General features: G+C 40.6%; 1 protein-coding gene across 1 annotated transcript; it reads right to left on the reverse strand.

The window, feature by feature from the left end:
- Window positions 1-6,392: 6,392 nt before the first annotated feature.
- Window positions 6,393-12,345, reverse strand: LOC310984594 (alpha-2-HS-glycoprotein). The gene is made up of 7 exons (XM_083969846.1): window positions 12,069-12,345; window positions 10,888-10,998; window positions 10,661-10,748; window positions 9,614-9,780; window positions 9,017-9,124; window positions 8,281-8,367; window positions 6,393-7,486 (listed from the first exon to the last, which is right to left on the reverse strand). Exons 1-7 carry the CDS (start codon window positions 12,291-12,293, stop codon window positions 6,962-6,964), a joined length of 1,311 nt encoding a protein of 436 aa, XP_083825972.1. The 5' UTR covers window positions 12,294-12,345; the 3' UTR covers window positions 6,393-6,961.
- Between the last annotated feature and the right edge of the window lie 2,295 nt (window positions 12,346-14,640).

Raw genomic sequence — 14,640 nt, forward strand, 5'->3', positions numbered from 1 at the left:
ATATAACCAAGGAAAACATTGGGACCAAGCCCAACCTTTAAAAAAAAACGTGGGCGTGTTAATCACACTTTCTAGACGCTTTCCCTCCAACAGATACAAACAGCCACAGACTCACAGCTTTTTTAATTGTGGGGTTGGCAACAAAATTTAAAAAACACACCTGTGCGAGACTTTGCCGTTACTGCTAAAGACTGGACCAGCAGGTACTTTCTTATCAGATCGTCAGAGACTGACGGGGTGTAATTCATCCAAACAGACCTGACAGGACTTGTATCCAATACCTAAAGTTACTACGTGGTGATGCAATACGTGTCAACTCTACCCCCCCACACACACTCCTCAAAACCACCACGGTTTCTATTAATACTGTTTATGACTGTTCTGATACGTCTATATCTTTATGGCATCAATTAAACACCAGCAGGTACGCTCAACCATGGGGCGGCCACCTGGATTACACCTTTCACATTAATCTTCATACATTAATTTATTATATCAGTATCAGAAAAGGAAAACACAGTGGCTGAATGAGTGTAAAACATTTCAGTCACGTCATGCATTATTTACACTGTGGTCAGTGAGGACCCCCTGCAGACAACTCAGTTCGACAATAAGGTGTCACGTTGCTGCTGCAGAAAAAAACTTGAAAGAACACAGTGTTACAGTAACTATCCTCACAGATATATGTAGCCTATATATAAAATAAAGGCGAGTACAAATATATGGTGTAATGAAAATACTAAGTGATTTGGTTGTCTGATATTTCCTTATAAATTAAAAATGTCAAACAGTTTTCATTGTTAAAACATTCAAGGACTATGATATGACATAAATTCCACATCAGGGCGGCACCTGACAGGATTTTAAAGAATATTTTCACTAAATCTACGAAGAATTTCACCAATTATTTGTTAAAAAATTCCCAAAACAGAGAAAACAAATAAACAAAAGTAAACGTCTATTGCAATTTTGGACAAATGCCAAAGACATTCAGCAAGCAACAAGCAGATACTCACAGTAACGGATTGTTTCACCTCTCACACTACATCACAGTTTTTGCCAACTTCTCACATACCTTTAAAACTCAGCTTGATATTTGCAGTCATTTCATGATCAGAAAGTACAGACCAGTGCTACATGACCCAGTGTTACCCCTCTACACCTCAGACACTGGTAACATACAGTAACATACAGCCCTACCTCTGGCGGACATGAAGTAAGTGCTCCCAGTCCCGTGCACAGCGCAGAGAAACGCTGCCATACATGACAAGTCAGTGCAGCAGCAGTCCTGACCAACAGAGCCAGAGCAGGAACATGATAAGTCCCTGGGTCAAGTCAAGTGCAGAGCAAACAAACAAGAAGAAAAGACAGAAGAACTCTACACTGAGTGACCTGGAAAGACTGAAGGCTGCCTGCCACGCATGAAATGAGTGTGGGAATCCAACCGTCACACTTTCTCCGTCACGCCCTCGTTTTCATGAAACTGGAGCTGAAGGTTGGGGGGGGGCAGGAGTACTGTAAACACACTCCGACAGTCATTGTCATGTGTTCGGCATATTCTAATTCATTAGTGACAACAAACACAATCAAGTCGTTTGGAGAGGATGCAGATGGAGATGCACTTGAATCAGCAAACGCTCAGCGCATGCAGCTTAATCATTTCAACTGCAGCTCAAGCTGTCGTAAATATTGTACAAGCTCTCAGTTCTGGAGAAGAAGAAGAAAAAAACAACCATAAAACTAATTGAGCAAATTGATCTAATTGAGTTACATCTTTCAGATCTTGTTCTGTTGTGTTTTGCTGTTTTATGTGTGATTGTTAATGTATGTTCTCATGAAACTAAGACACTGCTTAAGAGTCTTTTGGTGTAATGAATTAATAAAAAAAAAACATTAATTGGCAACAGTTCTGATAATCTGTGTATGATTAAGTTCTTTCATTGGTTCTTATAGCTTCGTGAGGTAGTTACTTGAATCTTTCTGGGTTTTAAAATGTAATGTAAAATTCTGCTCTGGGTAAGTCACAGTTTTATAGACCAGAGAAAATCTTTAGCAGACTAATCAATAATTAAAAATAACCGCCTCAGTCCACCTTTGTTCAAGGCACTGCTGGAATATACAAAGCACAGCACTAGCTCATAGCAGGCAGGCAGTGCACTGATTTGATATATGGCTATTTCGTTAGAAGCATTGGTTTCAAAGAGAGCTGTGGCTCATCATCGTCATGCTGAGACACCGTGCTGCATTCAAATGACGTCCACCTGCTACCACAGAAAAAGACTGTGTGTGCCAAGAGACTCCACATTATCAGCTTCCTCCTTTAAAACAATGCAGGAGGGTTTTTAAAGCCAAATTCTCACAAACATGTCAAAACAGAAACTTGAGTTTCAGCAGCGTTTTTACCCACTCGGTGATCGTGTGCAGACTGTGAGCTCTTTGTTTTGATCTCTTCTGCACATACCGTTGCACTGAGCTGTTGTGGACTTGTTTGCCTCTTTGCCAGCCTGAATGAGTTTATCCTCCTGTGATCTCACTCTCGCTCTCTGAGTCTGACTAAGTGTTTTTTGGCCAAATAACTCCAGCTGATTGCGTGATCTTTTCTCGATTCCCTCATTCTCTATAAACTCCACACACAGCGTGGTGCTAAAGTAAAGTAAATAAAATTCCATGGGCGCAGCCGCTTATGATAGAGACACCACGCTGTGTGGGAACAATCACACTATGTTGAGTCACTGAATCTTCCTCTTTGTCCTACATTTCAAATGGCAACTTCTTTTTTTGACTTGTTTCCGAGCTTTATCTTTTTCTCCAGTGCTGCTTGAGGCTTGTGTCATGGTGATTAAAGTAAAGAAAAAGTGTCAGTCCAGTACTACTTGCACATAACTCACATATGTTCTCTATGTCCGAGCATTTTCACTACCTCTGACCATGTGGCATTCAACAATAGCTTTACTGGAAGTGAGAAATGTGACCACGAAGACAAAAGTGCAACCAAATACCTGCTTTTTTCACTTTTGGTTTTATCTGTATTCACTTCAATGGATGTGAATCAAATATCATCCGATTATTCCGATAACTTTTACTCATCTGAATACTCAGGAAAATGGTCAGTGATATAAATAAAGTACGTAGGAGTCATGATGTGTCGTAACAATTATTTGCCAATAACTCAACCATGATCATGACACGGGTGAAATGGCACACCCCTTTCTTGGTGCCAGCCAGGCGCCAAGTCATGGTTTCTTTCCTCACATTTCAACTGAACAGTCAAATCATTTCTTTAGTATCCTTGTGTGAAACGTACAAAAAATCTTTCATGACACAAGTACGAAACAACTCTTGAGAGGATCTTCATTCCAAGTTATTTTGTCACGTGTGCTCATGATTTTTTTTTTTTTTTTTTTTTTTAAAGGCCAAATGTGGCTCCTAAAAACCATAAGTATTTCAATATGCACACACCCAACCAGTCCCTCTCCAATTAAGAGATGTGATAACCATATTTCCCTTTTGAAGCACACTTATGAGAAACCATCATTAGAGACTTAACCCGAAGTCTGCATGGGGGAAAAAAGGGACTCACAAGATAATTAAAACAGCAAACTGAGCAATGCCAAAAAAAACTGTGGGCCAGCCTACTACCACCTCTTATTTTCTTAACGAGTGGAGTAGAGGTGTCTCATCAAGAAGTGAAGGGAGTACAACCAGTATAGTAAGGCTACTCATTAACTGTACTAAATGAGAGCAGTTGGTTTAACATTTGGAATAAACTGCCAGATTTAGAAAGTGGTTTAAGGCCACTTTTCTGGTCTGTATGAAGCATTGAGGCTTCTCAGGTCCAATCACTGTCCACAGAGTCAAAATTAAACAAATATTTGTGAATAAACTCCCAGAAAAGCTGCAGACACTATTCATTCTTACTGAATATCTAGGCTATAGGCTAAGATAATTATCATTTTCTGTTTCTTTTTAACAAGGTTCTCATAAAAACAGAGAATAGGCTATAACAGAAACTACAAATTCTTGCTGACCAGATCCCTTTTTTTTTCTTTTTTTCCCCCTTTTCTGAAAAGAATAAGGAAGCTACTATGTTTTTTGTTCAGGTCAGTGAAGCGTCCTTCTCATGACACAGACTTGCTGGTGATGATGATGTTGATGAGTGATTGAGGAAATTCACCACTAGAAAGCTGGAAATGAGTCAGTTTAGTATGAGCGTGTCATCACATGTTTGTTTGTCTGTCTGTCTGAAACGGCGAACAATTAAACGCAAAGAAACGGGTTTACACGTCTGCTGCTGACATGAAGACGAGGAGGAGGCTGACGGCTGTTTTACAAAAGTGTGTGAGAGAAATAAACTGGCTTAAACTGAACTGAACGGTCAACGAGCGGCACAAACATTTCAAGTTGTTATTTCACCCACCTCAAAGTGAAGTCCGCGAATACACCACAGCCATGGCTCCAGGTTCAAAAAAAGTAAAATAAAATGAATTATTCTTCCCGAAAACTTGTGTCTACACACCCAGTTATTTATAGTTAACCAGCAACTCTCTCGTCCCTGCTGGAGGAGGATGACTATACGCTGTGTCGGGTTGAAAAGAAGAAATAGAAGAAGAGGAAAGAAAGCCACTCCTCACCCTCAAAATCTGACTCCAATTAGGATTCTACGTTTGCTGCCTTCAAGTGCGGTGGGAAATGTCGACACTGCTGCTTAAATCGGTCGAGCCAAGTTGGTAAATACAGGGCTGTCAGTGTGACGTTCAGGGGGCGGGGGGAAGAAAAAGTTGATAGAAGTCACATCCTAAACAGCAACATGTGGCGAATAGCCTGACTTTGTAGCCTATGTGTCAACGCACCAGAGGCATTTGAAGCCCTCTTCCGCCCCCTGCCGCACGTAGTGGCACGTTGCTACAAAAAACCACACACGCACATAAACAACAGCAAGAAATTACACAAATGTTCTGTTGTGTTGAAAAATATTCACACAAAACCGAAGTAGTGGAAAGGTAGTTAGAGGTTAGCTGGATTGGAGTCTTTGTGCAAATAAATGTTGTTTGATCCCCACATTAGGGCAACCTCAGGCTCTCAAATACCAGTTAATGCTACATAATATTAATCTATTGATAATTGTTAGCTACTGCCAAACTTTAATCCCTTATTTAGCTCTAAAATCTGAATTTCAATTTAGAAATACCAGATACCAGTCAATACACTAGTGTCCATCTATATTCAGCTATTGGCTAACAGATAGGCCTAGCACAAATAAATATTTAGCCCCAAAATTAGAATTTCATTCAGATTACCAGTGCTTCCATATACTGGTAATCATCGAATAATTTAAGTTCTGAGAGTTTTTGGTCGTTTTTTTGTGCAAAAATTGATTTCTTATGCAATTAGGCTAACTGATAATGAAATACCGCTATTGCTACAGTAGCCTAGTGAGTCAGAATTTCATTGAGGAACACCAGTAGTCTACCACTCTAGTGCTCAACTACATTGATAGCCTAAATGTTTAATGATTAAGTTGATTTTTTGATGCAACAACAAAAACATCAGTCAGCCTCTAAGAATATTTCCTGTGACAGTCAATCTAATTTCCAGTACGAGACTGCTACACCCCTGGCCTGTGGGTTAGGCCTGTCTTGTCCACATTTCATCTGTTGTTGATGTATAGGTCAGTGTAGCTGTCGCCGGACTTCACTACTCATGTTTGGTGAGTGGTTTTAAAGAGGATAAGTTCCTGACTGAGGCACTGAGGCACTGAGGCACTTTGTTTATTGGAGACTCTCCTGAGTGACACTCCGACCACATAAGGGATGACTTATCGCATCTCCTCTGCTCCAGCTCTGGTGGCTGTGTTGAAAAATAGGCCACTCTGGGTAAAATCTGTAAGCTTTTAAAGCTTTTCCCGAGATGTTTTGCACCTGTCTTTCACTTCGGTGCTGTTTGGCACAGTCTCGACGCTAATAAACCCAGATTCTCCTCTGCTTCACTGTGTCCCTGTAAAGCTGTCCCTAGCTGAGTGGTCATGTTGTCTTCCTCCACAACGATGCTGGGGAGTATAATGTTATATACTTTCCTCAGTGTAATGTTCAAGCCAATTAAAATAAGGCTCTTGTTGTGGAGTAAAATAATTTCCTTTAAAGTTAAGTTAAGAAGAGTTCCAATTAAAACATTAACAAAGCTTTCTTTTACTCAAAATAATGTTTTGTCTTTGCTTACTGAGTTCTTTTTGGGCATTTTCTTCTCTCAAACAATAGTTTTTGTGTTTCTTTGCTGCACTATGTCAGCTCTGTTTACTTCATATGTTTGAAGAGGAACTCAGTAAAATGATTGCTTGTCACGGCAGAGTGTTACTGTCTGTGTAACTGGGAAATTAACTGCACAAATGCTGCCGCTATAAAAACGCTTTATTGTTTATTTATCCACTGTTTCAAATAAATGACAGATGTCAGAAATGTCCATCACGGTGTCCCGGAGCTCACAGTGATGAGCAACACTTCACAAATGTTCAATTTAGAACGATATAAAACTCTGAAAAAGCTGAAAGGCACCACTTTTATGAAACTGGAATTATAGCAGCAGGGGTTTGGCTTTGTCATTTTCTCAAACAGTTAATTGATAAGGAAAATAGCTATCTGCTAAATGATAAATCTAGGTTTTTCTAGCAATATCTTAGTGTTGTCAGACTGCAAGTTTTCCCCAGTAATTGACAGGATTGAAACCAAGATTTATTCAATATTTGAAGTCATTTTCAAATACGTGTGCTTAAGCCATGGACGCCTTGGGAGCACTGTAACGGTTGCAGCAGAGAGGTCATTTCATGGCCAGTGAAAAAGAGACGGTATTCCTCTCATTAGCAGAAATTATTACAGGCCTCCAGCGACAGGGAGCGGAGCAGTTTACCAGGCAGCTGTCTCACTGGATAAATTAAAGATGAACAAATGGACTCCTGGAGCAGGGACGGTTAAACTGTGGTGTATCGAGCTGGACCAGGACAGGAGCGGAAAGGTGAGAGCCCACCGGGGAAATCAGACAGGAAGACAGGCTTGTGTGTGGGTGAGGCCTGCGTCAAAGCCTGGCGTTTCTTGCGGTCGTGCTTCTGGTAGCGGAAGTTAAAGGGAGGACGCAGTGCCAGTGGACCTCCGACTTCTTCTGAGGATGAATCGGCAGGCCCGATGACTGGTGGTGGTGGTGGTTGCTGCTGGTTGATTAGGCCTTCAAAGGACTCACTGGAAGAGGAGCTGAGGGGGTTAGAGGGGTTAACCACAACAGAGGGGTCAAAGGGCTGAGGGTGAACGGGTGAGGGGTCAAATGGCGCTGGCTGGACAACAGGGAGCGATGTTGGGGCAGAGGGAACAGGCTCTGGGTCAGAAGGAACAGGCTGCGGATCATTAGCTGGGTCATCGATCCAAGCAGGGAAGGTTGGGCTCGCGGGGTCAGGGGGAAGGTCGTGAATCTGCGGCTGCAGCGGTCTAAGGATGTCCACGTTCTGCAGACAAACAGATCAACAGATCAACAGATCACACCCAACTGACGCGTCACAGTCTCACTCAACTATAGCTGCAAAAAAAAAAAGAAGAGCTCCAGTTTTGCAATATTATATGACACACCACAACTCCAGACAGAAGCGAGAAGACAACATAATTATAGTACAGAACCGTACAATTTGAAATCTCACACATATGTTTAAACATGCAAAAAGAACAACACACACATTTGTGGACACAAGCAGAGCATGTGAGAGATATGACGAAATGATTATATGGCCAGTGGCATCCATTCAGAAACTGCTTAAGGTTGCTTAAGTAAAAAGTCTGAATCAAAACACAGCATAAAACATTCATCAAATCTAGGTCACAACTGTGAAACGACTGTCACTTCCTCACCACATTTCACTTAAGTGTTTGCACTTTTACCCACTCTGCGTCTTTTCATTCAGTCGAATGTGCACTTCTTTTCACGGATTTTGACAGTGTGGAAAATGAAAGGGTATTTTACTGTACTAGTCTGTAAATTGGATTTCACATGCAATTATTAATTATAATTTACTTGTTAATGTATGCAAAGAAAAAATCAATAAAGGCTTTGAAAACTGTTGAAATATTTCTGTTTCATGTCAAAAAGCTGCAATTTTCCATTCTCTTCAAGCTATCTGTCAATTCAGCCACACAGTATGTAATAATTGTATACATTTGTTGTCACTTTTTGGTTATTTTGCAAAATTACTGCTGCCACTTTGGTTTAAATACCTCAGATATAAGATGGTAAATAAATATGCCTTACCTGTACTTTGTACATCTCACAGGACACCCGGACATCAGCGTGGGCGTTGATGTCTCTGTGCACAGATCCTGCACAGAAACCTGCAGTCTGAGAGCAGACAATAAGACGTTTTAGATTATATATATTTATACAACAAGAGGATGTGAAGAATATGAAAAAAAAACAAAAAACATATAAATAAAAAAGAGACCTGTCAGACACAGTCTTATTACTGCAGCCTTTTTGGTGATGGCAGTTTTTAAAGTATAGTCTGTCATCTCATCAAGTAGCTTTTCCAAGGACGGTAAACAAGATGCTGGCAGGTCGATGTTTATTTGGGTTTTAGGAACAACATCCATTAGTGTCACGGCTGTGTCAGATTGTTATCATTTTAATCCTCTTTTTAAATTAATGGAGTATCGCTCCATGACATTGCTGGTCTGAGTCTTTTTGTTTATCCGTCTTTGGATTTAAATCAAAAACTGAAATGATAAGCAACTATTTTTCAGTGGATTAAAGTAATGTCCTTTTTTCAAATATAAGTGAATAACTTCTGTACAGTATGTGTTCAGCTGAAGCTTCATAAGATAATAATGATAAACTATCTACTCTTATCTATAAAATTGGTTTGCACAGAATGGAAAACGAGACAGTTTTTCTTGTAACTCAAGAAAAGTTGAGCTTTTGAAGATCGACATTTTTCTCAAAACAGCAGCACTGTGTTTAATATGTCAAGGTAATGTCTTTGAATATGCACCTCTGTGTCAGAGTTGAGTGTCACTTGCTGGCAGGTGCCTCTTTCGGTTACTCCCTCTGGACACTGTTGGACTGTGTACTCTACGAAAGTGGCTTTCACGGGCACAACCTGCAATATAAAAATAATAGAGTACGAAAAAGGACAAAGTGAACAAATGAACACACACTGCCAGATATACAGATATAGAAGAGATATGGTCTTGTGCTGTAATGTAATGGCTGTGAGCTCGGTTTTAGAGCTCAAAAGATGTGAGATCATATGCAAAGAGGAGCAATATGCTGAGCTTGATTGCCCAAGAGAACCATTCGCTTTCTCATTTGCTCCCAAAACAAAAGCCCGACCAGACAGTAAGGTCTAAAGTGCCTTCAGTAATCCTTTGCAACCTTGCCAGACTTGCATCATTATGGTTATTGTGGAGCTGTAATGGTTCTCATCTTGCACACAGACGCTCAAAGGTGCAGTGTACCGTCTGACAAGCACATCTAGAGATTATTCTTAAGTGTAATTTTTCAATAAACACAACATTCAACACATTGTTGTGTAATGAAATCAGCCCAGGAGCGTTGTTTCTCACATCAGAGCTAATAAGCACGATACCTGCTCTGCAGCTCTGGTGATCCTCTTCACACCGAGTCCTGCACCGAGTCTGGACTTTCTCTTATATGACGCCAGAGTCGCCTGAGCGGCGCTCACGGCCCCGGGGCTGTCTGCAGAAAGCAGGAGGGGGCAGGTCGGACAGATCCTCTGGAGCTTCTCAGGAGGATCTGCAGGGAGCCATAGCACAGATGGTTAAGGAGACAATTATGTTTAAATTACAAGAAAACAAGATAACAAACATGCAGGCTAGAAATGCATGGACACTGTTATGTTTGGTAATATGCATCATCATATGCACAGATGTTTTTATACTGAACAGGTGTGAACAGGTAGTTGTAATGGAAGAACAACATACAGCTTCAAGACTGTTAACATAACATTAGCATATTGTTGAGCACAGGTCTAAATACCAAATTAACATAGGGCCTTTAGATGATCTAAAATCCTTAGTTTAGCATCAGAGCGAAACCAACAGACATTTTTATGGCTGACACTTTGATTTGTTATAGCAGGTGTAACTAATTACATTAATCTAGGCTCAGTTCTATTTAGATGTTCCAGCAAATTGTTTCTAATGTTATTAGTCACGCTTGTGTGTGTGTGCGTGTGTGGCAAATTCAAATATCTACACTGAGAAATTTCTGCTCTATTACACTTGAGCCTTTGTTAGTTTAATTCTTTCAGGACTCCACAGGATGCTGAATTTATTGATTAAGCTGCAGGAGGAGGAGGAGGAGGAGGAGGAGGAGGAGGAGGAGGCCTATTACACATAACACAAAGTGGTACAATCTGTATAGTTTAGATTTTCAGTAATATCACCTTGTAAAGTTTGACTTGATTTGATAACAAAGAGCCTCTTGAGCACACAAGCATTTTATTTTCTGTGTACAGTCTGCTGGGGTTTCTATCAGACTGGTGCATGACCAAATCAAAACACAGCATCAAACATTCATCAAATCTAGGTCACAACTGTGAAACGACTGCCACTTCCCACCACATTTCACTTAAGTGTCATTGTGAAAACACAGTAAGTCGATGTTACCTTACCTGGCACCAGAGTGCAGTCGTAGCTGTACAGGTAGGAGTAGCCCTCTGGCGTGTGGAGGATGGTGGTATTGCAGTTGCCGGAGATTTGCTGAAAATAATAAAACAGTAGTCACAAACAATTATATCATACAGAAAGATTTGGGAATATATGATGTAACTACAAACAATAAAAGTTGAAGTATAAAGAGGACTTTTTTTTGTGTGTGTGTGTGTGTTTGTGTTTGTACCGTCTCCATGAACGGTCTGACGTCACAACGTTTCCATGGTTTTGGGCTGCCCACATGACACTTGGTCTCCAGGACTTCCAGGTCCAGATAATACACATTGCCTGCTGGGCCCTGACATGCACAGTGTAAACACGAATGACAAACAATGATGACAATTCAGATTTCCAGCAGCAGCAGCAGCAGCACAATACGATAAAACAAAAACATGATGTGATTTTCTACTGTGTCTATCTGAGGCTCCAATCTATAGGAAAAGTCCTGTGTCAGGTACCTTCATTTGTTCAGTTACACTTAAAGGAGCCATTTATGAGGTGCTCTGTGTAATTCCCTCTGTCACTTTGTTCAATATTGATCCCCGACTGTGGCGCTGAAAACAAATGTTAACACTTTGGCCAGGTGTAACGGCAGCTTTGAGGTCATGAAGTTGAACTGAGCCTCTTAAAACCTGATCTATCCCACAGTCGGGCTACAATAGCCTTCAGCTGCTGACAGCGTGACGTTCATAAAGCCTGTTGTGCAAGGTTTGTCCCAGCAGTCCTGGACCAAAATGACCTGCACTTTATTAACAGACTCTTCCATCCTAAAGGCCTTTTTTCATGAGGCGTGAAAGAGGATGGCTTCTCACTTCACGACATAAAATCATGTACTTTAACGTTGCATTTATCATAAGCGACATGCACTGATGGTGGTCGTTCACAGCAAAATGCAGACAACAAATATTTATTGTTGTTTTTAGGGCTTTAATGTAACTGCTGCTGCTATTTTTCATGTCTTTGATGTAGTCCAGTGGTTCCCAAACTGAGTGCTGGGGACTCCAATAAGTCCTTGAGAGGCAGAGTTTAATTTTATCATCATTTCCAGAGTCAGCGCATTGTGACAGTGTAAGAGGATGATTTCTGATTAGGACTTTGACTGTGCGCAGTCTTTTCTAACAACAAAACATAAATCTTATCAAATGGAGTCCCACTGACATGAAGATTGGCCACGGCTGGTTAAATCTATCAGTGTGTGACTCCTTTGTCAGAAAGGGTGTTAGGGTATCTCTGCCACAACACATGACAAAATAACCTTTCCACACCACTTCCTTTGTTAAACATGGACAAATCCCCCACTGATAGAGATGTACAAAAGCCCCCATGCAGTTTTTTTCCTCCCCACTGAGCATTTGTCTCTGTACTGACCTGGGCATGCAGGTGGACATTTGCAATGCGGTTGAGAGCAAACTTATAGCCATCGTTGCGATCTTCATTGATGTAAGTGACAGCCAGGCGAGACAGCTTCTCCACCGCTTTGTCATTACAGGGGGTTGGAACTGGTTCACTTGGCACCAGTGCAAAACCTTCACCGTGCACAACTGATAGCAGGGATAATAACAGCAGGAATAACGTGCAGACGGATTCATCCATGGTCGCACAGGTTCAGAGAGGATCTAAAAGACAGAGGTGGTTTAAAGTCAAGTTTGTTCTCTGGTGTTTGCGCTCAGCTGAGGGCCGTGACTTTTGGAATCAAAACAGGGCACAGATGCTGGAACGGAGCCAAGGACAAAGTTTATTTAATGGCAGAGACCGGACATATGTGAATGAATGTCTCAGGGAGTTGTGTACTCTGAGGGGCCTTCATTCACAGACAAACAGAAGGAATGTCAAAAATGTATTTTCACAATACTGTATACTGCAAATCCCTGCAATGATATGACTGAAGTGTTTTATAATAGGAAGAAATCTTTATTTATACAGCACCTTTCAAAACACATATCAAGGCAAGCAGATAACACACAGTAGAAATCCCACCCACACTTAAAGCACATCTTTAAAGCCATCAACTATCAAATGTTATTTCATAGAGTTGATGCAATACTTATTGAACTGTGGAGTGTCCTTCTTTACATTTATTAAGAAATTAAACTATTGTATGCGTATGTGAGGGATTATTCTAAGTAAGAGTCTGTCTAATCCCTGCTGAAATGTGTATGCTCCTCATTATATAAAACCAACAGCAAAGACTCACTGTACTGTACATAATGGGTCTTTTATTGAGGCCGTAGTAACACCAGGTCGCCACTAGGGGTCACTGTGAGTCTGAGGTGCTCTACTGGCAGGGGGCTATGGGAGAGCTGTTTGTCCACCAGGCAGAACTGGGTTAATGATTCACTGATATCCAGTTAATTACTTCCAGCTTTACACTTGCTGTTGTCTTAGGACCTTGTAACTCTTGTATCTGTGTTTTTTTGTTTTTTTTGTTTGGCCTGAATTTTACAGAAACACCGAGATGGCCCTTTAATCTCACTGCATTTACTTCATCATCTTTAAATGAGCCATGGTAGCCTATTTATTTCAACAGCTTCACTTCAGTGAGTTATAATGTGAACCAAAAAAATATTTTGAACAATCTACAGTATTACAAATGTGACGTACAGGTTTTTGTAATGATCATTATCATCATTATTATTTATTAGCCTGATATTTTTTAGGTAGTGAACAGGCTTGACTGTGTGCTATGGGTGGGGTTCCCACTTTGTAGCAGTCAGATTGGTTCCATTGTTCACGACAAGGCCGATTAATGTCTGTGACTGCAGTTGAGTACAAACCTTTACACAGTCACACACATGCACACACGCACACACGCACACACACACACACACACACACACACACACACACACACACACACACCTGTAAGTCCAACACAAACACACATTTCTAGGTAAATCTCTCAAACAAAAAACGCAAATAACTTTAAAAAATATATTTTCTGTCTGAGAAAATGTGCTTTTTTTTAAAGCAATTGTGCAACCTTCTGGTGGAGAGCTGATGAGGGGATTTATACCACTATCACCACCATCTGCCTGTTAAATCTGGAGCTGCATGGGAGAGAGAGTTAGCATAGTTTAGCATATAAAGACTGGAGACAGTGGGGAAGCAGCTATAGCTAGCTTGTCTCAGTCCAACTGTAACAATACCATAACTTCTAAAGATCATGCACTAATACCTACGTTGTTGTATCCCATTTGTTTAATCCATATAAAAAACCAAGGTGTTAAAATGGCAGTTCTCTGTTCTACAGGGGATTATGTGTCAGACTATTTGGCTTGGAGCAAAAAAAGACGCATAATCCCCTGTAAAATGGTGAACTGTCATTTTTACACTTTGGTGTGGGTATGTATTGAGCAAATGACGTGTATAAGTATTGTAACATAGACCGAATATGTCGCCTGTTGTTACCTTTGGACACGGTTCCCCTCTGTTTCCTGTCTCAAGTCGCTACTAATATAGACATGGAAATATATCAACCATGCAGTTAGTTCTCAGATATAGGCTAGACTGTGCATCAGTCTAAAGTAAATAGATGTGGGAGGTTGTAATTGGATGCTTTTTAAAGATTTCCACAACACAGCACCTACTGTTCGATTTAAGACCACTTTCCAATCCGACCTTTAGACTCTGGCTGTAGTATATCTAAATGAAGATTTAGCCACATCACTGACATTACCCTATCCAATAGGTTGGGGTGCTGTGAAAAATAGGAATAGAAACAGAATCTGATTTGCAAAAACATTTAAACACCATATTTGTTTGAAACTATTGCAAAAAAGACCCCCACAAAAACATGTCAAGCGTTGAAATGGAGGAATTTCATACTCATTTACATGCTCATTTTGAATTTTACGCCAGCAACACATTTCAAAAAAACTTGGGACAGGGTCATGTTTACCACTCTGTTGCATCACCTCCTCTTTCAACAACACTGTGTCTAC

The sequence above is a fragment of the Trachurus trachurus genome (assembly GCF_905171665.1).
Source record: "Trachurus trachurus genome assembly, chromosome: 4".
NCBI lineage: Eukaryota > Metazoa > Chordata > Actinopteri > Carangiformes > Carangidae > Trachurus > Trachurus trachurus.